Source organism: Stenella coeruleoalba, assembly GCF_951394435.1.
Source record: "Stenella coeruleoalba genome assembly, chromosome: 10".
NCBI lineage: Eukaryota > Metazoa > Chordata > Mammalia > Artiodactyla > Delphinidae > Stenella > Stenella coeruleoalba.
Window position 1 is genome coordinate 77,738,018 of NC_137156.1, and position 27,344 is coordinate 77,765,361.

General features: G+C 36.6%; 1 protein-coding gene across 19 annotated transcripts in view; it reads left to right on the forward strand.

Annotated features, from left to right (window-relative positions):
- Window positions 1-13,340, forward strand: part of PTPRG (protein tyrosine phosphatase receptor type G) — a 907,646-nt gene extending 894,306 nt beyond the window's left edge. For all 19 annotated transcript variants that reach the window (XM_079935460.1, XM_079935459.1, XM_079935474.1 and 16 more), the window contains 2 exons: window positions 7,880-8,015; window positions 8,578-13,340. In XM_079935460.1, coding sequence (XP_079791586.1) covers window positions 7,880-8,015; window positions 8,578-8,724 — 283 coding nt within the window. In that variant the 3' untranslated portion in view covers window positions 8,725-13,340. The remainder of the gene's footprint in view (window positions 1-7,879; window positions 8,016-8,577) is intronic.
- The last annotated feature ends 14,004 nt before the right edge of the window (window positions 13,341-27,344 follow it).

Below are 27,344 nucleotides of genomic sequence, written 5' to 3' on the forward strand. Positions count from 1 at the left end.
AAAAGATACAAATTAACTTATTTACAAAACAGAAACAGACTCAGACTTTGAAAACAAACTTATAGTGACCTAAGGGTAAAAGGTGAGGGGGAGGGATAAATTGGAATTAAAATATATGCATTACAATATATAAAATAGATAACCAACAAGGACTTACTGTATAGCACAGGGAACTATACCCAATATTCCGTAAGAACCTAAATAGGAAAAGAATTTGGAAAAGAACAGATACATGTATATGTATAACTGAATCACTTGATGGTACCCCTGAAACTAACACAACACTGTAAATTAACTATACTCCAATATAAAATAAAAATTAAAAATTTTTTTTTCCAGATGGCAACACCAGAGCGTTAAACTAAGAAGTTTAGTTTACGCAGGACCCTCCTAAGTAGGGGACCCATCAAAGCACAAGGCCCAACACAGCAGCACAGGGGGCAAGCCAGGAAGCTGGCACTGGCTATAGTTAAATCCAGATCTGTTTAATCCCACTGGTTAACACTGCCTCCCACTGGTTTTCACAGTAAGCACTCCTGTCCCTTGTGTCTCCGGACTGTGTTTTGTTTTCTGTACTTTCTCATTCACTTCCAAAGTGTTAATTTCTTAAAGTCCTGTGGTTCTGTGCTGCCATTATTCCCCAGGATTAATGGATACTGAAGCTTTAGCTCTCTTTTCCTTCCTGCCGTAATGATTTTGAAGGGAAGCTTCACTTCCTTCATAGTGACAGGGTTATACCTCTGCATTGCGTTGTTGGTTATGATTTTTAAAACAACATCGTAAGAGCAAAACAACAATAATTGTAATTAGATGAAGTAGTAAAAAGTGTAATTAAGTGGCCATAAGTATTATACACACTGATGATACAAGGAACCCCAACGTGTCTTAAAATGAATATAGACAGAGCCACCTGAAAACATTACTGAATGTCGGGAACTTAAAGTACTTTCATTTCTTTGAGGCACAGACAGGGGAAGATGAAAATACATTTTAACAGCATAGCGCTAGTTAAAAAAAGAAGTATTGCTCTTAATGGGGCCCTTTGAGAAAGTGGCCAACAAACTACCAAAACCAGTGAATTTATACAGTATTCTTGTTCACCAAGTCCCTGTAATTTGAAGTGCAAATGCATGAAACTTGACAAACCTCCTTTAATCCTACTTAATTCCTAAACTTCTGAAAGAGAATGGCCTTTGATTTTTCAGTCTTTAAAGACTGATACTTTAAAGTATCTATGCATTTGATTGATTTGACCTAGTTTCTAGTCCTGTTTAAAGTCTTATTTTGTAGGTACGTCCTTTTATTTAGGTACTTATTTAAGAATGGCTAAATATAGGAAAGACAACCCAAGCAAAGGCCAGAGTAATCCCGCATGGAGTGCACAGTGCATAGTAAAATACATAATACCTGACTTTCCTATCTGAATGGCTATGGTTAGCTTGAAGGGGGAAAAAAAATCCTAACAGTTTCACTAGAGCAGATTTAGCAGAGATTAAAGGGTTAAGTTCTTCCCCTATTGAAAAAAATGCATACAAATGATTGGGGGTGGGGTGGGGAATTCCTAGCTCTGCTAAAATGAGACGGTAAACCCGGTTCAGTTTAGAATCTGAAGACAGACAACATGATGAACAAGAACAAAAAAATACAGTGAATCAGAGGTAATAGAGCAATCATAATTGGATTTTGAAATAATATGCTCAGAGATGTAAAGGAAGACCATATGAGATGAATTAAAAACATGTATTAAGAAACAGGAACAAATTAGAGGCTAAGAAATGGAAAAGATGAGAGATGGGCTAGTAGTACAATGGACAAAACCGCAATCAGACTCAGATATGGAAGCCAGATACAGAAGTTCTAACATCGGTCTAAGGGTGTGATCCCTGGAGAGAGAAAAAAGATGAAAGAGGAAGAAATTAATAGCTGAAAAAAAAATGGCTGAGATTCTCTAAGAACTGAATAAAGGGATGAGTTCTTAAAATGAATTATCAGGATACAATGAACAATAACATTCAGAGAGAAGATCTGAATACCATAATGAACAAGGCTGATCTAATAGTGACATATAAAAAGTATGTGCCCGTCGACAGATGAATGGATAAAGAAGATGTGGTACATATATACAATGGAGTATTACTCAGCTGTAAGAAAGAATGAAATAATGCCACCTGCAGCTACATGGATCAACCTAGAGATGATCATACTAAGTCAGTCGGACAGAGAAAGACAACTACCATATGATAATCACTTATGTGGAATCTAAGATACGGCACAAAAGCACCTATCTACAAAACAGAAACAGACTCACAGACACAGAGATCGGACTTGTGATTGCCAAGGGGAAGAGGGGGAAGGAGAGGGATGGACTGGGAGTTTGGGGTTGGTACATGCAAACAATTATATACAGAATGTATACACAACAAGTTCCTACTGTATAGCACAGGGAACTATATCCAGTCTCCTGGGATAAGTCATAATGGAAAAGAATATATATTTTTTAATGTATTTATATATGCGTGTAACTGAGTCACTTTGTTGTACAGCAGAGACTGGCACAACACTGTAAATCAACTAAACTTCAATAAAATAAATAGAATTTAGAAATAAACATTTCTAAAATTAAATACATAAATAAATACATATTAAAAGTATGTACCCAAGAGAGACTTACGGAGAGACCATATAGTCTCTTCAAACACAAAATAGTTTATTTATAATTACTGATCATAAATGGAATTTTCATACATTCCATAAAACTGATATCATACAAGGCCACGTTCATTGATTATAATGCATTAAATTAGAAACCAACAATGAAATGAGACCCCAAATTCTTATACCCAGACACTGAAGTCCTTATGGCTAGAATTAGAGATAATTGATGGTTTAAAGAGGTAATGAAAATAGAAATTACGGACTCCTAAAACTAAGTGATAATGAAGGCACTGCATTTCAAAACCTGATAGGATATATACTCAGAGAAAACCATGTATAGCCTAAGCCTCATATATTGGAGAACAATTTTTAAATAAGCTTTCAACTTGAGAAGCCAGAAAAAGAACCAAATGAATCCACAAAAAGTACAAGGAATTAAAAGGAAAGCAAACAGTAATGAAATGGGGGCAAGGAGGAGATAGACTTCCTTGCTTAAATTTTACTAACAAAAGACACAACTTTGGAAATTGGTGAAAAAGAGAAGGCATAATTTATCATTGGGAAGAAAAAAAAATCTACCATTTATCTGTAGTTCTCAAATGTTTTAAAAATTGTTAATTTACATAGGTGTGATAAAACGTTATCTTTTAGAGTTTTATGCTAAATTATTAATGAATAAAATCCTGGGGGTTTGCTTCAAAATACATGGGGAGGAAATTGACATGAAACAACACCAGCTATGAGCTGATGATTGTTTCAGTTCAGTGATGGTGCAGTGAGGGTTACTATGCCTTGTACACATTTGATATTTTCTTTAATAAAAGGTTAAAAACAAGAAGTATTTTAAAGGAAATGAAATAAACATTTAAAACTATTTATAACTCTATACCAATAATTTTTTAAGCCTACCTAATCATAGTATAAATGCTATTTAGTGAACACAGTGTACCAGTCAGTCTCTGTTCTGAGCCATTGACATGTATCAGCTCAAATATAAGCTGTAGTCTCCCAAACTATGAGACCTTGGCCAGTTACTTCCCCTGGATGTGCCTTGTTTCTTCAACCTCAAAATGGGGATACTAATAGTACCTGTAGTACTGGGTTATTCTGACAATTAAGTTGACACATATAAAGTATTTATAAGAGAGCCTGGCACATAGAGTTTTCAACCCGTTAAGGCCCACTAAGTTTTGACCAGTCTACATTTGAACAACAGCACACAGAGAAAACATTTAATGTAACCTTGATTAAGAAGACAAACAAGGCTAGCACCAGAATGGAACAGTATAAGCCAATGTTACTTACTTGAATATGGGTACAAAGGTCTAAAAAAAGTACTGTCAAAAACCCAGTGTGTTATAGTAAAAGAATTATATACATCATGAAAAAGATTTATCCTAGGAATATAGAGCTGCTTAAATGGTACCAAAAATAGCTCTCAGTGAATTCAGAACATTATTAAAGGAATATTTTTAAATCGATATTCAAAAACATACAATAAAATAACAGCCATTCATAATCCCCTTCCCTAAAAGAAAACACTCTTAGCAAACGAAAAGTCAAAAGCATTCTTTTTAACTTGATAAATGTTACTTCTCAGAAGCCTATAGCAAATATTTTTATTTAATATTAAAAAATTAGAAGCTTTACCATTAAAGAACACAATATGACACCTCTTCACAGTGTTAGAATACAAAACTATTGTATCCTAGCCAATACAGTAAAAGCAAAAGATGTAAGAAGTATAAAAAAAAGAGACAAGTGGCATTGCTAGCAGATAAAGATGTATCCAACTTCCTAGAGAATCCACAGATTATTTATTAGAACTTAAAAAGAGTTCTGCATGGCCGGATACAAGTTCACCACGTGAAAATCAATAACTTTCCTATATATCAACTGAAACCAAACAGTACTGTCGCAAAAAGAGGCCATTCTTCGGAGTAACAGAAACTACCTAGGATTTACTCTCAAATGAAATTGGCAAAAGACTACGTAGAAAACTGTAAAATCTAATTGAAAACTGTGAAAGACCTGAATAAATGGAGAAAAGACATCGTGTTCATGAACAGAAAAACTCAAAGAGATGTTAATTTCCTCAGCTCTATCTATATATTCTGTGCAGCCTAACCAAAATCCCAACAAAACTTTTTGTGTTCCTTGACAGCCCAGTATCAATCAACATGAAACAGGATGGGATGCGGTAGAAGCGTAGAGGTATATGGAAACGAGTGTACAAGTGAAAAATGAAAATATGTATGTCTGAAGCACTAAAAGTGAAACAATAAATATAGAGGCAGTCAAGACTATTGTGCAAACTTGCTTTATCAGGTATCAAGACTAACCAAAAACCTATGGGAATTTAACGAATGTGGGGAAATACAGTATAAAAAAACAGACAAGCAGATTAAAGGGCCAAAATAGAGAGTTCAGAAATAGGCCTGCATATATGAGAATTTAGACGATTAAAAAGGCAGCTCAAATCAATGAGGAAACATGAGACAATTCAATAAAAAATGCTGGCACAGAGGGAGCAAAGACTGCTGCCATGTCCTGCATGTCCTGCCCGCTGCAGTCTGCTGCATACAGTGGGATGTCGCTCCAGGACCTTGCTTCAGACATGTAAGCTCCCCCCATCCATTAAACCATCGGTGTCTCTGTTGCTGACTCGGGCTCTTTCTTTGGTCTTGAGGCTGGGCAAGTACAGGGCCTGCAGGCCTGTAGCGTGCAGCCCAAAACCGTACACTCAGGTAATCTGTCAGTGTAGCAGGCGTCAATCCCATACGTGGAAAGTGAAAGAGTATGTGTGAGATGGAAAAGATTCAGAAAAGGCTGAACATGTTTATGGAGCACAGAAGACTAGTTCTCTAGGTATAGTTGGATTGCCAGATATATTAGGAGGTTACTGAGTTTTGTGATTCTGTATTTAGATGAGGATCAATATTCTAATCATGTGCTTCATCTGAAGCACCCACTGAATAGGGAACAATTTTGAGTCACTGGGATTGGTGTCTTGATCAGGAGATACAGTAAGAGGTGAGACAGACTTAGGAATCATTTGTCTTAATAAATATAGGTTTAAATAAGTAAATGGGGATGAAATTAGGCTAGGCAGTAGGAATGAGGAATGTTAGGGGCTGATGGATGGAAAGTGGGGAATGGAATATTGGATTCCCATGTGGTGGGAGAGCTTGTACATGGGGAGTGATCCTGTGAATGAGCTGGAAGTAGACAATGTTGTGGTTTCTGGATGTGGTCTCTGATAATTGATTTTATAGGTCACATTCATGGTGAAAGCTAAGTGTGGTTTGTATCCCTAAAGATGACCATTTTTGTAAATGTTAGGTTGGAAAACAAAGCAAAATTTGCAGTATAGTTGTGGCATTGTCTAACCATGGAATTTTGTGATATTATTCCTTCTGAAACTTTGTTCACATTATTTGTTAAATAAACCAAATCAGCACATTTTAAAATGAGTATTAATAAAGCAAATAAATATATGTTAAAAAATGCTGGCACAAGTGGTTATCCATTGGAAAAATAACTAAATTCAGACCCCTACCTTACATCAAAACAAGAATAAGATTCCAATGAATTAGACAATTACATGTAAAAAAAAAGTAGAAAAATATAGGAGAATATTTTTTAAATACTGGGGTAAAGAAAGCATTAACAAACAAGATTCCAAAAAAGTTAAAGATTGATAAATTTGATTATATCTAAACTACATTTCAGCATTAACAGAAGCAACCACAAACAATGCTAAGAGAAAGTAGAGACTGAAAAAACTACTTGCAACACGTACTGTAGATGATATAATACCCAATAGAAAAATGGCCAAAGTATATTAATAGGCAGTTTCAGAAGAGGAAATACAGATGGGTCAGTAAACATAGAAAGATATTCAACTCCCCTGGCAACCAAGGAAATGCAAATTAAACCAACAGTAAGATTCAAGTTTTCACACATCAGACTGGCAAAAGCCAAACTTTAAAATGATGAGGAGAAACTAGTATTCTCTGGCTGGGAGGAGTATGGACAGGTAACAACACATGGGAGAGAAATACCGCAGTGTCTTTAAAACTAAATGGGCATACCTGTGACCTAGCTCTTCTCCTCACGGTGAGGTGCTACTCTGCTATGTGCACAAGGCACAAACAAGCTAAATGTCCATCCATGGGGAAGTGAGGACATCCGGTATGCATGCAGCAGATGAAATGATGAGCCTGATCGACATGTACTGATACCCTTAAATCTAGGAAGGCTGTACCTAAATGCATAACAGTTTTTCCCTTAGACAGATTACCTCTGAAGTTGGGGTGGTGGTTAGGGAGACGTTGGCTTTATTTGCATTACAGAAGTAAAAACATCTGTACTGTTTTAATTTCATGTAAGAATAAATTTAGAAACAATATTTAATAGTTATTAACAGAACAGTGGACACAGGGCATCTAAATTCTAGTCTCATTTCTGCCACCAACCAGCAACACCTCCTTGAACAATTCATTTAATCCATCTGTTTTCTCATCATTAATATGGAAACTATGTGCCACACAGGTTCCTGTAAAAACTGAAGATGCCAACCTGGCCTGATGAAAAAGTCTGCTACCCTTCTAAGCCTTTTTTGGGCCTGTGTGTGAAGCAAAGAGAACCATATTTTTCCAAGAATTTTATAGAAGGTGCTCATACTTGGAAACTTCCACTTCAGTGCCAAAACTAATTACTAAATATGAAACTCATTTTGGAAATTCTCTGACTGCATTTTGAGCCACATATTTCCATTTTTATTCATATTCTGGAAGTTCAATTTAGCCCTTCGGGATTGTTAAAAAAATGTTTTCCAGAGCCTTTCACCACTTTCTACTTGTCTCATAGCCTCTAGTTAAAATTCTCGTATTATCTTTCCTACTATATCACCCAGCTTGTCCCCGACATCAGATCTTCTTACAGCCCTCCCAAGTCTAATTTTGAACTTCTAACTTCATATTAGACATCAAGCTAAACATCTGGTAAGCCCGTCTTGAGAGACGTCACATTCAGAAACAAATGTCACCTTTATGCTAACCTCTAAATCTCTGCCCTCGTCCAGCATTTCACTCATTTTTGTGTTCTAGAGTAGATATCAATACAGTCTACCTAGCTTCTACGGAAATAGGTGATGGTAATTTGGTTCCAATATATTCTGTCCTTTTGTGAATCTGAAATAGCTTTTTTTTGCCTCCCCAAGGTACGGTGCAGTTTCCGCAGGAATGCTGTGTGCCCTTACCACCTTGTCCCAGCAACTGGAGAATGAAAATGCTGTGGATGTGTTCCAGGTTGCAAAAATGATCAATCTGATGAGGCCTGGAGTATTCACAGACATTGTAAGTACTTTGCTTATTTGTGAAACTTGTACATCATTTGAAACTCAGCCTCACCCTTTAGAACAGTGGTTCTGATGGGGGGTGACTTTTCCCCCCAGGGAGTGTTGGGCAATGTCTGGAGACCTTTTTTGGTTGTCACAGCTGGAGATGGGGTTAAGTGAGTAGGGCCCAGGGATGCTGCTAAACATCCTGCAGTGCCTAAGACAGCCCTCCACATGGACCTGGCCCACGTGTCCAAAGGGCTGAGGTTGAGAGACTCTGCTTTCTAGAATATAGTATCCTCTGATTGTAAAATATGGATATCCTGTTATCTTAGTGGACTTTCAACACCGAGAATTCATTCCAAGGTAACAGGGATCAAAAGGACATGAAGAAGGTGTAGGTCTTGATTATAAAGGATTCAGGAGATTACTTTTTAAGTGTCTGAACTAGCAGAGACATAATTCCTGTTTCTCTAGTATATTTTTCACATTTACATTTTTAGTCAGTATTTCCACCTGAGATGAAATAAATGATGCAGCTGCTCTTTGGCTCAAAAAACTGTCTCCCTCTTGTTTTCCAGGAACAATACCAGTTTGTCTACAAAGCAATGCTCAGCTTGGTCAGCACTAAAGAAAATGGAAATGGTCCCATGACAGTGGACAAAAATGGTGCTGTTCTCATGGCAGATGAATCGGACCCTGCCGAGAGCATGGAATCTCTAGTGTGAGCAGAATCCTGAAAGGGCGCTTAATTTGTAAAACTTCTGAAGACTGAGAACTTTTTTGAGGCCTTTTTTTGCCAGACTCTACGTTATACAATAACCTGGTTACTTTTCTACACTGATAAAAAGTTTTGATATTTATTTTTTGCCATTTTATGTCTTAATGGTATCCTACTGAGCATTTGCACCTCTGTTCATTTCACACAGTGAAACGCGGTTTTACCTAGTTTGCACTATCTGATCAGTGTTACTGCCTATAATACTAAAGCAAACCCTGATGTGACATTCCGTGACAGCACACATGCTACTTTTTAATTCAGTCCAGTGAAGGTCTTTGTTATGACAGTGAATCTTGGTTTTTTTAATTATTATTATTGTTGTTGCTAAAGCAGTTGCATTCTACTAGCAGGCAATGCTGTACTTTTCCTCAGTTCTCCTCTTCTGTTTTTTCAAGGCACTGTTCGATACTGTATGCCTTCTGCAGTTTAATGGAGTGGATGAGCACTGTTTTCTTTTAAAGACTAGCTGGTGTGGGGAAGCTACTCTGAAGGTCTATCAAACCTCATGGCCTTGAAACAGTTTCATTTATGATGGTGAAGATAGCCATTAAGAAATTAGAAGGTTTGAGTTGTTTCATGTGAACATCACTTATTAGTTACAAAGTTATATTCATAGCTTAAAAAGAATGCCCAATTGTGTCAAAATAAAAGATATCTCTGTATTACAGTTTTCACAGTAGCTGTGTGGACAGTGTCTGTTGTTTCCATTTTGACTCTCTGAAATAGCTACACCCCAAAATCAGGGCCATCTTTTACCAAAGAGAGATGGCAATATTTTATATAACTCCAGTTATGAATCCCTTTAGTGAATCTCCATTAATGCTTCATGGTTTATAAAAGCATACCTCATGGCAGGTGGAATAATGAAAATCTTTGCAGGTGTGTAATTTTGAAACTAGTCCTCTAAAATATTCCTATTACTCCTATAGCAATCTAATAAAAAACTACCTATATAGCTAACATTCTTACATTCTTTTCTTTCCTTTTTTTTGCCAAATGTTTCATGATAAATCTCATAACTACATGCATTCTTCTACTTAGGATTAAACTGAAAATACTGTATTAGCAAAAGGCTTTGGGACTATCTAGATTCCCACACATGGATAAACCTGATTTGGAGAGAGAAAATTAGAATCTGGAGTGAAAGGTGATAGTGACATTTTCAAACAGTTTTTAAAAATAGGAGACAGCTTTGTATGCTTTTGTGTAGTTTAGCCTCAAGAACAGATAAAAAGAGACTGCTCATCATGACACAGAGCCCAAGGAAGCAGTTTCTTGGAGCCATATTCACCCTGCTGTACATCATGGGAAAATTAGGAGCATTAATAAGAAATTTCAGTTCAGTTATTTAGAAAAATAGGCTACTTACTGAGATCTGTTTCTTCGACTGCACATTTGCTCTTGAGGGATGGCTTCTGTCAGAAGTGAAACCATCACCAGAACTGGGCCTATTAAGAAGAAAAGGGTTTTGGTTATTTTTTATGTCAATAAACTTCTACCAAAAGTCCATACTGGCTATTATCGTACCATCTGGATAGGCATTAAAACATTCATGATAATCAGCCTTGAGATTCTGTTTATCTTGAGTTGGGTTTCTATGAAGTTTGTCAGAGTGGACCTGAAGGAGCAAAGCTACTAAGGAGAGAGAGGCTACAGGACTAGCCCAGGATTTCTAAGACATAGGCCAGGTCAACGGAGTTTTTGTGAACTACATAACTTGCCAGGGTTCATCTCGTCTTTTCATCACATAGATTCAGCCACACAGAACAGTCCACTGTTCACGAACTGTGTGGGCTAGGTTGAGAAAAGATGTACAAGTGAGCCAAGTTTGCTAAGCTGCGTGTGCTAGAGGACACAGACACCTTTACCGCCCCTCTGCTCCCATCAGAGGTGACACAAGGAAGCTCTGCCTAACACTTAAGAAAAAAAGCTTTAACACAGGAACACTACAGTTGCCGGCTGGCTGAGGGAAATCAGTAAGGGAAAGGTTTCACATCATGGCAAAAGCTGGATCATTTTACTCAATTAAGTAGGTTCCTCTAGTTGTACAGAGTATTGATATGAGCTAATTCTTCTCAGTAGATAGTACAGTGAACTTGACTTTCAGAAGTAACATTCAAGTTGGGGTTCATGGTCCCACTGTCATTTTTTCTTAACAAAAGTAAACACTGGTTACAAGACACATGGCAAGTATTCCCTTCTGTGCTATTACAGAGGGCTCAGTTCATGGAATGCATACCCTCCAATTCTGTGACCATCTCTTCCAGGGGTATCAGAATCATGATAAAAGAGAGAGAGCTAGTAAATACAATAGAAACATTACAAGGATGGCTTAGAAGTTCTCTGTGAGCAATTGTGTGTCTGTAGCGGTCTTGAACCAAAGTCTACAAATCCCGACACACTGAACTATAAGCAATTGCTATTTGCCCATCTTGCCAAAGTGGTCCAAACACACTTCACTGAGGATAGTTATATTCAGCCGTTCCTCACTTTGACCATGGAGTGTATCCTCACTATTATTCTTCATCTGTTATTGGCAAATATATGCTTGCGTCTTTCCAGAGGCAAAGATGGTGTTCTCTTTGAGACATAATAAGCACATCGCTTAACTACATAGCAAGGTTATTACCACTTGCACTCAGGAGGAAAGGAAATAGCTATTGCAAATTAATCTGTGCTATGTTATAAAAGTAAGCTTTTGGGAGTGTATGAATTTAGCTCTAGGTAAGCAGAATGCACACATCATTCAAAACTGAATTGCAAAGATCAGAACAAGTGGCCATGCTGGACATCAGAAAAAACACACCTTATTGCCATCAAGAGAACTCGTTCCTTCATCTAAAAGCCACAATATCATCTTTCATATTTAAAAAAAAAAGTTTCCTTCTGAAATTCAAGATGATTAAAATTAGGTGGATTGGTTTTCCTAATTTTTATGTCTTGGTGCTTTTAGAGTCTATTTCGAGTTGAAAAGTCCAGCAAGGTCAGAGAGGGTTATGGCATTTAAGGTCTGGCTGTTGCAGTTTTTAGCCCAGAGTGACATACTGAAATCAGCAAATAACCTTAATTACTTTATAATGACACAGCACAACTGCCTTGTTATGAATTTTTTCTTAAATGCATATACACTGTATTTAAAAATTAAAATATAGATACCAATTTACCAAAGATACATACTACTAATTCTAAGCAAAAAATTAAAAAAAGAAACCCAAACTCATCGTAATTTAAGAAATAATAATCAAAATGTAGTTTGTCTTAAGAATTTAGCAGGTATACTGGAAAATGCATTTTCAACTGCTATGTCCTAAAGTTTATGTCCAAATGGTGCCAGTGAATTTTTATATGAAGGGAAAATGCCTGCTTTTTTTTTTCAACAGCTGTAATTTCACTTACCCCTTTGCGCTTGCCCTTAGTTGCCACTTAACATACAATATTGGCTTTACTTATCTCTAGAAAGAAGGCATGCTACAAATAGGAAGGAATTGTAATAATATTTGGCCTCTACTTTGTCTTAGCTGTTAAACTGTTTTTAGTATTTTTGTTAAATATTTGCAAAGGGAAGCATTTTCTACAGAGGATAATTAATTTCAAGAAAAATATCTTGAGTTTTAAGAAATAAACATCTCCAGAAAAGGAGACAGCCGATTTTATAAAATGTCGCAACTCTCCAACATTTGGGGTAGTGACTCCTTTTTTGTTAGGACATTTGAAACTAGAAAGCAGCCATTGTTTCTAAAAAAAAAAAAAATTCAGCCTTCATGTTGATTCATGTCTCTTTCACTTCATTTTGAAATAGCTAAAATCATTAAAACTGTAAATATTTTGTTGCTTGGATAAGCATCTTCTGAGAACTTTGTATCTATGGTATATAATCATAGAATTTTATATTTTCATATAAAGCTAATTTTTTTCTAGTTTCAACTCTGTCATAGTTTTTTTGTTTTTTTTTTTCCTTTGTGGTGGATAATGTGAATTCAACTTTCTGTGTATTGAAGTAGCAAGAACCATCTTTGCATTCCAAAAGAATCCAACATGTGTTATTTCTTTGAGGAAGTGATTGTGAAAGTTGGGTTTTCTTTTTTAATTTCATTGACCATTTGTGCAATAGGAATTAGACATAATTAGTCACTGAATACAGTCGTTGCATTGACCCATTTGGAAAAAGTGGTTTTTTTGGTTTTTTGGTTTTTTAATTTGTTCGGGGGGTTTTTGTAACCTGAAATTTTTCCCTTTTTTCTTCTGTTTAAAACTATATCAAATCATTCTATTATAGTGTTATTTAATATGTAAATTGTATTGCTATACATAAAATAAAGTATGGTTTTTGATGTATTCATTAGTGCTGAGCATTTCTATGAAAATATCTATATCCAATAAAATCAGATTACTCATTTCTCTTAATAGATCACATTTATACCCACAGACCCTTGGTCTTCGTTTTCATGGTAGTAAAATTATTATTAGGAGCCATTTTACATAGGCAGAAAACCAGAAGTGTCTTTTCTAAGTTCCTCCTGCTTTAAAGAGTAAACAGTGACAACACTGTAACTGCACGTTGAGTCAAACTTTATTCGCTTTATCAGTCTGCTGCTAAGTTATAAGTAGGATTATTATTTTCTCCAGTGTATCAACTAGATTTGTAGCAAGTTCTCCCTCTTAATTTTTACTGTGTAGGATGAAGGATATCTCTTGGCAAGACTTTGGGAGAATCTATGAAATACATATATAGCATTGCTACGATTGCTTCTACTTATGAGGAATTTTGCCATTTCCAAACAGGAGTCCCAAACTTGGCAGCTTGGGTCCACCCTTATCTCTGAACTTTTAGAGGCCGCACATCAGGAATTCAGCTCTCATTATCAGGGCTCCAATTTTTCTTTCCACAAAGATAAAGAACTGATAGTTCATTCTCCATAACTAACTGGGAATTTAAGAAACAGTGTATTAAACTTTTCCAGTGGTATCTAGAAGAAAGACCAACTCACCACAAAAGAATGAATCTCTCTAATTACATAACACTAGTCTTCCTCACATTACACCCATGGGGACTCAATACTCTGTATCACAGAGTACACAGAGGTCACAAATTGATCATATCCACTCTACAGATACATTTAGGCCATAATTTTAAAAAGTCTTCTTAGTTGCCAACATGTCAAAAAACAAAAAACTTTTTAGTTAAGATTCAGATTTCAAGCTTTTTTCAAAAATTTTGGTGGTGTTACACCACCAGGCTCCTGTTCTCACATGGGCGCAACAAGCTGGAGAGCAGTAGCTGTTGACCCTTTTAGGTGATGCATGTACTCTCCAATTCACCAGAGTCTACATCTTTCCCATTACATTATGTCTGCCCATCGTCAGTCTAACTTGCCTGGATCCTACGAGCAGTTGCATACAAATTTTAAGACTGTCTACCATCTCAGGCTGCTAAACCATCAACCAAAAGCAGCAGTAAAAGTATTTATACTCATCTTCCATCATTAAAATACTAGGAAGCCAGCATAGGGTAAAGGGGGATTCTAAGAAACAGGACTTATGACTGTTCAAAATAATTAACAAGTCAGTTCTCTACTCCATGGCTTTTACTGTCCAGGATATAACTCTAGACAAGGAAACCCCATTTCTGCTACCACGAATGGGGCAAAGAAACAAGGGTGCAAAAGCCACTGGTCCAAAACCCCATTTTCTAACAGTTAATTTAGACTGTTGAGAACATTAAGATTTAGAAACAAGTCACTACTAACCATGCCTGGATTCGGAGACAGGATTAAAAACACTGGTTTTATATTTCTGCCTGCGTTGTTGAAACAGCATAAAGGAACTAGAAAACGATAGGAACTAGAAGTTGGGAACCAACAAGGTAAAATTGGCTTTTGTGATCATGAAGTTTGGCAGCGAAGATAGACCCGCAGTTTATGTGAATCTAACAATTATATTATGTTGCTCAAAAATTGAAAAATAGGAAGTTAACTTTATGTGATTTGTAGTCATTTGAAATCATTTGACTTTTATAGATACTGGCCTATTATCACCAACTTAGAAAAACTTGACTCAAGGCACCACTATCATCTCACTTTGGTGCTTCACTCTGACTATAAAACTTCTTGAAAGAGTTGTCTATACTCACAAGATCCATTTCTGTCTTCCATTCTCTCCACCTGTTTAACTTGGGGTTCCATCATCATCATCCCACAGCTCTTATCAAGTTCTCCAAATACCTTGTTCTTTAACCTCAACTCCACTAATTTGTCAGCAATTGACCACACCACTTTCTTCTTTCAGGAGTCAACAAATATTTACGTAGCAACCACTAGGTACCAGGAAGTGTTCTAGGTGCTAGGGATAAGTAAAGTCGTTCACAAAATAAAGTCCTTGACCTCATGGAACTTACAGTTGATAGACAACAGATACATAAGCAATATTTAATACAATGTCAGGTAAAAGGGCAAAGAAGAAAACTAAATCGGAGAGGGGGACAGAGAGTAACGGGAGGATGATAGATAAAGTGGTCAAGCCTATCTACTGAGCAATAATACAAAGTTTAAACATTGAAACATCTCTTTTTCCCTATGATTTTCCTTTTAATGTTTCTCTTACCTCATTGGTAAAGAAGGTTCTGAGAACTACCTGGGGTCTGAGAAATGTGGCTCCTTTAGGTACTTTTGGAGAGTGAAAATTACTCAGGGTTTAAAGGTAGGATTTTTTTCTCCTTCCTCATTATCTGTTATTTTTCAAGTCTCCATTGTTGGATTCACTTCATATTTTCAGCCTCTAAATGCTGGCCTGCCCCAGGCATCTGTTAAAGTAGCCCTTTTTTGCCATTTATAGCCCTGCTCCCAAATAATTCCATCCAATCCACGGAATTAAATGCTTCCTATATGCCAATAACTACCAAGGTATATCTCTAATCCCAGCCAATACCCATGACTCCAGATTAATATCCAACTGATTATTTAACATCTTCATTTGTACATCTAATAATGATCCTAAATTTAACATGACAAAAGCACAACTCTGATTTCCCCCTAAACTGCTCCTTCCCCACGGTTCTACCATCTAAGTATCAATAAACAGCAGTAGCATCTACTCAGGTAATCATGCTAAAAACTAGTTATCGGGATCTCTATATTTCCTGCCATTTAGTAAGAAACAATCCAATTCTAAACATAGAAAAAATAGCTGAACAGACACTTCATTAAAGAAGATACACAGATGGCAAGTGAACACATAAAAAGATGCTTCATATTATTAGTCATCAAGTAAATATAAAATAAAACCACAATGTAATACACTTATTAGATTCACTGAACTTGAAGAAAGGTTAATAGATGTGACCCAAAATGAAATGCAAACAGAAAAAGCAAACAAAAACACCACAGAGAATCCAAGTACTGTGGGCAATACCAAACAATATAAATACATATAATTGAAATTCCAAAAGGAGAAGGGAGGAAGAGGCTGGAAAAATATTTTAGGAAATAATGGACTAGATTTTCCAATATTCATGACACCAAATAACAGATTCAAACGGCTTAGAGAACACCAAGCAGGATGAATTAAATTTAAAAAAATCACACCTAGGCATATCATATTCAAATTGCTGAAAACCAAAGTTAAAGAACAACAACAACACACACATTACTTAAAAGGAAGGAAGGAAAGAATTACAGCAGAATTCATGTTAGAAACCATGCAAATCATAAGACAAGAGAGTGACAAATGTGAAGTGTTGAGGAAAAAAAAACCTGTCAACCCAGAATTCTATATCCAGTAAATAGGTTACTCTTCCAAAATGATTTAAGTAAAGGGGTAAAACATATTTTCTATTTAGAGCCACACTCTTACAAGCTATTTTTATTTTCTAAATATAAGTCAATACTTGGTAGAGGCAGTTTTTTCCTGGTGATGTTCCATAAATCTGATTTAATGAGAGCGTAATTTGGAGTTGTTAATGTATTTTGTTTAGGGAAAAGTTTAGAAGATTAGTACAATCCCTATGTAAAATTACTGAGTGAAAACTGAGCTCAAGTTAGCAGAGGGAATGCTATTACATTATACTTTTCTTTTGCCATTAAGATTAGGTTGCTTTGTTGAAGAGTCCAGTAGACCACAGAAAACTACATTCAGATTCACATCCACATTATGCAGCAAGAGAAATAAAAATCAAAAAGGCAAGATTAAATTTATTATTAGAGAATAACCAGTGTGTCTTCAAAAACACACTTTGGCTGAGCGTCCAAAGAAATCAAAGTACATTGTGGACTTTGCATCATTCAGGCTATGTGCAAGCCACATGAGCAAAAAGGACAAAAGAGCATATGTTTATTCGAAGAATATTTTTAGAGATGCAAGTATATAGCTCTGTTAATAAATCTCCCTTAAAACACAACCAAGTTAACCTTGTCTATCCTCGGAACATTCAAAAGTTCTTTCTAAATCACATCAAATGTCAACTCTTGACTTTAAAGATGTCATCATTCCTCCCTTTGGTACTACCTTTAACCGACCTTATATTTCTTCTTCTCTTCAACTCGCACCTTTGCTCTATCCATGTCCAATCTATTCACTCACTGACCCACAGACTATTTCATTCTTACACTTAGACATTTACCCCTGTCACTCCTCTTACTTCACTCCTACCCAATGCTCAGATGATGACTTTCTCCTGGAAACTGTTTCTGACTAGTTAACCTATAACTTTTAATAGAAAGCTGAACCACTTTGTTCATGTACTCTTGCTATGACAACGTATCCTAAATCTGTTCTTTATCTTGTTAAGCAGGAGTTGTTCCTGAAAAGTTAAAGGTGGGGAGGGGAGGGTATGTGAAGAATGAGGCCATGAGATATGTGTTACCCTATAAGGAGAAACCAGCATTAAAAGATAAAATAGCCAAGTGGTGTCCTTTAACATTATAAGCTGACAGGTAAAATATACAAAAATATATACAGACCTAAAGAGCTAAATAATAATACATGACAGTTTATCATTAGGTCCCAAATAAATTAGTATGATTAGCATAAATAAGTGACACAGGAGTTCACAGCAAAAGTTCAAGAAGGAAAAATACTTCAGTTGAACCTTGAAAGATAGGTAGATTTTAAGTGGCAAAATAGGTAATGAGGACATTCTGTTCATGTAAATGTTGGGAAAAATCCTGCATAAACAAAATTTTCATCTTAAAAAATGAGAAGAACTTGGAAAAGGAGGATGAGGTCTGTACCATGGAAGACCTTAAATATGAAGCTAAGGAGTTTGGACTTTGTCAGAAAGTGAGAGCCCTTTACAATGTAGGTACATCAGTAACGTTACTGCCATCTCGGAAAATGAATGGAGGCACAGACTGAGAAGACAGAAGAAATGTTTAACAAAGAGCCAGAAGGTTTAAAGAACAAACAAACAGAAATTAACAATACAATAACTAAAATGAAAAATACACTAGAAGGAAACAATAGCAGAATAAAAGAGGCAGAAAAATGAATAAGAGAGCTGGAAGACAGAGTGGTGGAAATCACTGCTGCAGAACAGAATAAAGAATGAAAAGGAAATGAGGACAGTCTCAGAGACATCTGGGGCAACATTAAATGCACCAACATTCACATTATAGGGGTCCCAGAAGAAGAAGAGAGACAGAAAGGGCCTGAGAAAATATTTGAAGAGTATATAGCTGAAAAACTTCCCTAACATGTGAAAGGAAACACTCACTCAAGTCCAGGAAACGCAGAGAGTCTCATACAAGATAAACCAAGGAGGAACATGCTGAGACACAGATTAATCAAACTGACAAAAATTACAGACAAAGAAAAAATATTAAAAACAACAAGGGAAAAGCAACAAATAACATACAAGGGAATCCCCATAAGGTTATCAGCAGATTTTTCAGCAGAAACTCTACAAGCTAGAAGGGCGTGGCATGATATATTTAAAGTGATGAAAAGGAAAAACCTACAACCAAGAATACTCTACCCAGCAAGGCTCTTGTTGAGATTTGATGGAGAAATCAAAAGCCTGATAATCAAAAGCTAAGAAAATTCAGCACCACCAAACCAGCTTTACAACAAATCCTAAAAGAACTTCTCTAGGAGAAAAGAAAAGGCCACAGGGCTTCCCTGGTGGCACAGTGGTTGAGAGTCTGCCTGCCGATGCAGGGGACACGGGTTTGTGCCCCGGTCTGGGAAGATCCCACATGCCGTGCAGCGGCTAGACCCGTGAGCCATTGCCCTTGAGCCTGCGGGTCAGGAGCCTGTGCTCCGCAACAGGAGAGGCCACAACAGTGAGAGGCTCACATACCGAAAAAAAAAAAAAGAAAAGGCCACAACTAGAAACAAGAAAATTACAAATGGGAAAGCTCACTGTTAAAGGCAAACATAAAGTAAAGGTGGGAAATCATCCACACACAAATATGATATCAAAACTAGAAATGGCGAGAAAAGGAGAGTACAAATGTAGGATATTGGAAATACACTGGAAATCAAGAGACCAGCAACTTAAAACAACCTTGCATATATATATAGACTGCTATATCAAAACCTCATGGGAACTGCAACCCAAAAATCTACAATAGATATACACACAAAAAAAGAAAAATAACAATCCAAACACAATACTAAAGATAGTCATCAAATCACAAGAGAACAAAAGAGGAAGAGGAGAAAAAAGACCTACGAAAACAAATCCAAAACAGTTAATAAAATGGCAATAAGAAGATACATATTGATAACTACCTCAAATGTAAATGGATTAAATGCTCCAACCAAAAGACACAAACTGGATGAATGGATACAAAAACAAGACCCATGGGGCTTCCCTGGTGGTGCAGTGGTTGAGGGTCTGCCTGCCGATGCAGGGGATGCAGGTTCGTGCCCCGGTCTGGGAGGATCCCACATGCTGCCGAGTGGCTGGGCCTGTGAGCCATGGCCGCTGGGCCTGCGCGTCCGGAGCCTGTGCTCTGCAATGGGAGAGGCCACAACAGTGAGAGGCCTGTGTACCGCAAAAAAAAAAAAAAAAAAAAACAAGACCCATGTATATGCTGTCTACAAGAGACCCACTTCAGATCTAGGGACACACACAGACTAAAGTGAGGGGAGATCAAAAGAAACTGAAACTGAAAATCAAAAGAAAGCTGGAGTAGCAATACTCATATCAGACAAAATAGACTTTAAAATAAAGACTGTTACAAAAGACAAAGACAGATACTACATAATGTTTAATGGAAACAATCCAAGAAGAAGATATAACAATTATAAATGTATATGCACTCAACATAGGAGCACCTCAATATAAAAGGCAAATGCTAACAGCCATAATAGGAGAAATCAACAATAACAGTGGGGGACCTTAACACCCCACATTCATCAATAGACAGATCATCCAGTCAGAAAATCCATAAGGAAACACAGGTCTCAAATGACACATTAGATCAGATGGACTTAATTGATATTTACAGAACATTCCATTTGAAAGGAGCAGAATACGCTTTCTTCTCCAGTGCACATGGAACATTCTCCAGAAATAGATCACATCCTGGGCCACATATCGAGTCTCAGTAAATTTAAGAAAATTGAAATCATATCAAGCATCTTTTCCAACCACAATGCTATGAGATTAGAAATCAATTACAGGGGGAAAAAAATGTAAAAATCACAAACATGTGGAGGCTCAATAATATGTTACTAAACAACCAACAAATCACTGAAGAAATCAAAGAGAAAAAAAAAAAAAAAGCCTAGAGACAAATGACAACAATAACAAGATGATCCAAAACCTATGGGATGCAGCAAAAGCAGTTCTGAGAGGGAAGTTTATAGCAATACAATCTTACCTCGGGAAACAAGAAAAATCTCAAATAAACAACTTAAACTTACACCTAAAGCAACTAGAGAGAGAACAAAGCCCAAAGCTAGTAGAAGGAAAGAAATCATAAAGATCATAGTAGCAGTAAATGAAATAGAGATGATGAAAACAACAGAAAAGATCAAGGAAACTAAAAGCTGGTTCTTTGAAAAGATAAACAAAATTGATAAACCTTTAGTCAGACTTATCAGGAAAAAAAGGGATAAATCAATAAAATTAGAAATGGAAAAGAAGAACAATGGACACCACAGAAATACAAAGGATCATAAGAGACTACTACAAACAACTATACGCCAATAAAATGGACACCCTAGAAGAAATGGAAAAATTCTTAGAAAGATACAAACTTCCAAGACTGAACCAGGAAGAAATAGAAAATATGAACAGACCAACCACAAGTACTGAAATTCAAACTGTGATTTTAAAACTTCCAACAAACAAAAGTCCAGGACCAGAAGGTCTCACAGGCACATTCTTTCAAACATTTAGAGAAGAGTTAACACCGGTCTTTCAGAAACTCTTCCAAAAAATTGCAGAGGAAGGAACACTCCCAAGCTCATTCTATGAGACCACCATCACCCTGATACCAGAGCCAGACAAAAATATCAGAAAAGAAGAAAATTACAGGCCACTATCACCGATGAACATCGATACAAAACTACTCAACAAAATACTAGCAAACTGAATCAAAAAACACATTAAAAGGATAATATACCATGAGCAAGTGGGCTTTATCTGAGGAATGTTAGGATTTTCAAAATATGCAAATAAATCAATGTGACACACCACATTAACAAACTGAAGGATAAAAACCATATGATCATCTCAATAGATGCAGCAAAAGCTTTTGGCAAAATTCAACACCTATTTATGATAAACACTCTCCAGAGAGTGGGCACAGAGGGAACCTACCTCAACATAATAAAGGCCATATATGACAAACCCACAGCGAACATCATCCTCAAGGGTGAAAAGCTGAAAGCATTCCCTCTAAGATCAGAAAAAAGGCAAGGATGTCCACTTTTGCCACTTTTATTCAACATAGTTTTGGAAGTCCTAGCCACGGCATTTGGAGAAGAAAAAGAAATAAAAGGAATCCAAATTGGAAAAGAAGAAGTGAAACTGTCACTGTGTGCAGATGACATGATACCATACATAGAAAATCCTAAAGATGCTGTCAGAAAACTATGAGAGTTCATCAATGAATTTGGTAAAGCTGCAGGATACAAAATTAATACACAGAAATCTCTTGCATTCCTCTACCCTAACAATGGAAAATCAGAAAGAGATATTAAGGAAACAATCCCATTTACCATCATGTCAAAAAGAATAAAATACCTAGGAATAAACCTGCCTAAGGAGACAAAAGACCTGTACTCAGAAAACTGTAAGATACTGATGAAAGACATCAAAGATGACACAAATAGATGGAGAGATATACCATGTTCTTGGATTGGAGGAATCAGTAATGTCAAAATATATTACCCCAAACAATCTACAAATTCAATGCAACCCCTATCAAATTACCAATGGCATTTTTCCACAGAATTAGAACAAAAAAAAAATCTTAAAAGTTGTATGGAATCACAAAAGACCCCAAATAACCAAAGCAATCTTGAGAAAGAAAAATGGAGCTGGAGGAATCAGGCTCTGTGACTTCAGACTATACTACAAAGCTACAGTCATCAAAACAGTATGGTACTGGCACAAAAACTGAAATATAGATCAATGGAACAGGATAGAAAGTCCAGAGATAAACTCATGCACCTATGGTTACCTAATCTATGACAAAGGAGGCAAGAATATACAATGGAGAAAAGATAGTCTCTTCAGTGAGTGGTGCTGGGAAAGTTGGAAAACTACATGTAAAAGAATGAAAGTAGAACACTCCCTAACACCATACACAAAAACTCAAAATGAATAAAGACCTAAATGTAAGGCCAGATACTATAAATCTCTTAAAGGAAAACATAGGCAAAACACTCTCTGACATAAATCACAGCAAGATCTTTTTTGATCCACCTCCTAGCGTAATGGAAATAAAAACAAAAATAAACAAACAGGACCTAATGAAACTTCAAAGCTTTTGCACAGCAAAGGAAACCATAAGCAAAACGAAAAGACTACCCTCAGAATGGGAGAAAATATTTGCAAATGAAGCGACCGACAAGGCATTAATCTCCAAAATATACAAGAAGCTCATGCAGCTCAATATCAAAAAAACAAACAACCCAATCCAAAAATGGGCAGAAGACCTAAATAGACATTTCTCCAAAGAAGATATACAGATTGCCAACAAACACATGAAAGGATGCTCAACATCACTAATCATTAGAGAAATGCAAATCAAAACTACAGTGAGGTATCACCTCACACCACTCAGAATGGCCATCACCAAAATGTCTACAGACAATAAGTGCTGGAGAGGGTATGGAGAAAAGGGAACCCTCCTACACTGTTGGCGGGAATATAAACTGGTACAACCATTATGGAGAACAGTATGGAGGTTCCTTAAGAAACTAAGAAACTAAAAACAGATGATCCAGCAATCCCACTCCTGGGCATATATTCCGAGAAAACCATAATTAGAAAAGATACATGCAACCTAATGTTCATTGCAGCACTATTTACAATAGTCAAGACATGGAAGCAACCTAAATGTCCATCAACAGAGGAATGGATAAAGAAGCTGTGATACATATATACAATGGAATATTACTCACCCATAAAAAGAATGAAATAATGCCATTTGCAGCAACATGGATGGACCTAGAGATTATCATACTAAGTGAGTCAGACAGAGCAAGACAAATATATGATATCACTCATATGTGGAATCTAATTTTTAAAATGATACAAATGAACTTATTTACAAAACAGAAAAAGACTCAGATTTCGAAAACAAACTTATGGTTACCAAAGGGGTAACGTTGCGGGAGAGGGACAAATTAGGAGCTTGGGATTAACATCCACACACTACTATATATGGGATAATCAACAAGGACCTACTATATAGCACAGGGAACTCTACTCAATATTCTGTAATAACCTATATGGGTAAAGAATCTGAGAAAGAATGGATATATGTATAACTGAATCATTTTGCTGTACACCTGAAACTAACACAACATTTTAAATCAAGTATACTCCAATGAAATTTTTTAATTAAAAATAATAAAAAGAAAAAAACCCAGAAAAACAACAAAAAAATAATATTACTGCCAAAGAAAGATTACGAAACAGACTATTTTTCTGAGTCAAGTCAGTTTTCTCTATTTTTTTCATGAAAACATATTCTGAAAGACAGAACAGAATATTCTTGCACAGCTTTGGATAAGGCTCACTCTACTTAAAAGTGTCCCTAGGGGGCTTCCCTGGTGGTGCAGTGGTTGAGAGTCCGCCTGCCGATGCAGGGGACACGCGTTCGTGCCCCGGTCCGGGAAGATCCCACATGCCGCGGAGTGGCTGGGCCCATGAGCCATGGCCGCTGAGCCTGCGCTCCACAACGGGAGCGGTCACAGCAATGAGAGGCCCGCGTACTGCAAAAAAAAAAAAAAAAAAAAAAAAAAAAAGTGTCCCTAGGAATGACTGCAAAATTTAAATACAAATAGTACTACCCTCTTTTTAACAGTGAGTCAGAAATAACTGAATTTTTTTTTCATTCATCTAGGGATTAAAGAGTATTATAATTTTGTGCTTTCAGGAAACACCTCGAAGTCCAATATAGTTGTTAATTCCACTCTCCTGGGAAACTTTGTGGGTTTAAAAACATTTTAAAAGTAAGGTTAGATTACTTACTTATCACTGACTTTTGAGAATTAATTTTTAGAAGTTTCAGAATGAAAAGTGGATACTCGGTTCTTTGGAGTCTAAAAAGCATGGGGAAAAAAAATTTTAATAAATAAATAAATAATAAAAATCATGGCAAAATTAGTTCACAAAGCCTAATAAAAAATAAAAAGCTCAGGATACTATTTTAAGATTTATTGTAAAAAATTTACCTTTATTTGCACATTAAATAAATGTGTATCTTTATTCACATACTAAATGAGTTTATCAGTCTTTTCAGGTCATTATTTCAGCGATGAGAGAAAATATTATCTTTGAAAAGATGTGAACTGGAAATTCAAAGAATAAATCAGAACTAAAATACACCAGAGCCTTGCTATCAAGGAAACCTTAGTCCATGAGACAGAACCATGTCCTAAATTACACAATTTATAATAAGGTCTTCTACCACATGTAACAAGACTACGTGTGATACAGTCTAATAAAATAGATCTGCTTTACCATGAATGACACTCAAAAATGAAAATCTTATATGTCACAGTGTCTATCAATTCTGAAAGCACTTTCATATGCGTTATTTCATTTGGCCCTCACAAGTATCCTGTGAAGTTGAGAAAGAAGGTAATATTTCCCTTTCTGGCCAATGATGAAACTGAGCTCTTAAGTAGGAAATCCGGAGCTAGAATCCACGTGTTCTAACGCGGCAACATGGCCATTTCAACACACTGCCTCTCTATCAAATATCAGTGCAAGGTTCCGGGGCATTTCAGTTGTAAAGGTCAAACTTTTTAGGTTTATTCACAACATAAACTGGGTTAAAATTTCTATAACATCTGGGATAAGAAGATGAGTTGACTACTTTTATATTTCTTTTTCCATACCTGTTATGTTTAAGGTTGACCTACTCTTACTCAAGGTAGAAAATTTTTTTAATTTTCTTTTTATTTATTTATTTATTTGGTTGCACCAGGTCTTAGTTGCAGCAGGCAGACTCCTTAGTTGCAGCAGGTGGGTTCCTTAGTTGCAACTTGCCAGCTCCTTAGTTGCGGCATGCAGGCTCTTTAGATGTGGCATGAGAACACTCAGTTGCAGCATGCACGTGGGATCTAGTTCCCCAACCAGGGATGAAACCCCAGCCCCCTGCACTGGGAGCATGGAGTCTTATCCACTACACCACCAGCAAAGTCCCGAGGTAGAAAATTTATATGGATATATTTATGTACAGCAAAGTTGGCAGACAAGTAAGTTTATATAAAGTCTTTTTCCTCACAGAACTTTCTGTAAAGTTCCATAAGTACTCTCAACAGACTATGTTTAAACTATCAATGAAAACAAAATGGTGAGCTTAAAAAAATTAAAAGCATTCCCAGCTGTCAGAAAATGTGTCTTACACAGATAAAAGTTCACGTGCAAAACTAGATTACAACAAAAACTACAAGAAAATCTTGATTTCAACAATGCTGAAAAGCTTTAACAATTTAACATATTTTCTGTTGTGTCTACTGTGAATTACATCTCTACCAAGAACTCATATATACTGATATATAAAACAAAGAAAATACTATACAAACAATTATTTAATCTTATTTTTCTGAATCCTTAGTTACCTGACAGCAATTCAAAGTATTACTATGAAACACATCCCAGGATTTTATTGTGAACATCACATGTTAACATGAGAGTGTAGATTCAGAAAGCATAACTTTGTAATAGATTTTATATTATTACAGTACTCCACATGCAAAATCACACCATGAATTTAGTAAGTCACTTAGGAGAATGTAGTTGTACAAAGCATGTTTAACATTTAACATTTTTAATTCTATCATATAATACAGAAAATCAAATTTCTAAAATTGGAAAAAAAAAAAACCCCTACTGGGGTAAGTGGCTGCAATGATGGGCAGCTATACCAAATGTACAGCACTGAGGTACCTGAGTCATAACTTGCCATGTCTTCCTAACTTTGTTTCTGCAGCCCTTTCCAAACTTGAGATCTCTCTTCTATCACTCAATACCAAAGTGGCTACCTAGATCTTATTTATTCATTTATTTGACAATCCTGTTATGCAGAATAGGGCTAGGTGCTATTCTAGGTATTAAGGATACAGCAGTCAGCAAGTCAGACAAGGTTCCTGCTGTCAAGAAATTTATATTCTAGTGGGCGAGACAGACCATAAACAAGTAAGCAAATATATATGATATATATGTAAATGTGTATGTCTATGTGTCTATGTACATATGTATGCAAATGTATATCAGGGAGAGGTAAGCACCACAAAAATAATAAGAGGACAGAAAGGGACTTCCCTGGTGGCACAGTGGTTTAGAATCTGCCTGCCAATACAGGGGACACGGGTTCGAGCCCTGGTCTAGAAAGATCCCACATGCCGTGGAGCAACTAAGCCCGTGTGCCACAACTACTGAGCTTGCGCTCTAGAGCCCACAAGCCACAACTACTGAGCTCATGTGCCTAGAGCCCGTGCTCCGCAACAAAGAGAAGCCACCGCAATGAGAAGCCCGTGCACCACAACGAAGAGTAGCGCCTGCTCACCGCAACCAGAGAAAGCCCGCAAGCAGCAACGAAGACCGAATGCAGCCAAAAGTAAGTAAGTAAGTAAATAAATAAATAAATAATTTTTAAAGAGAGGACAGAAAATGATGGTGAAAGGGATTATTTTCATCCAAGTGGGCAAGAAAGGATTCTCGGGGAGTGACATGTGAAGAGCATGAAAAGCTTTGTGGAAGATGTTCCAGGCAGGGAGAACTCTTGAGTGCAAAAGTTCTTAAGATAGGACTGAGCTTGGTGAGCATTAGCAAGATCAGAGTAAACGAGGGGGAATCTGGTGAGAGGTGAGAACACTGGTAACCAGAGCCTGATAAAGCAGGGCCATGGGAAGGAGCATGGATTTTCCTCAAAGGAC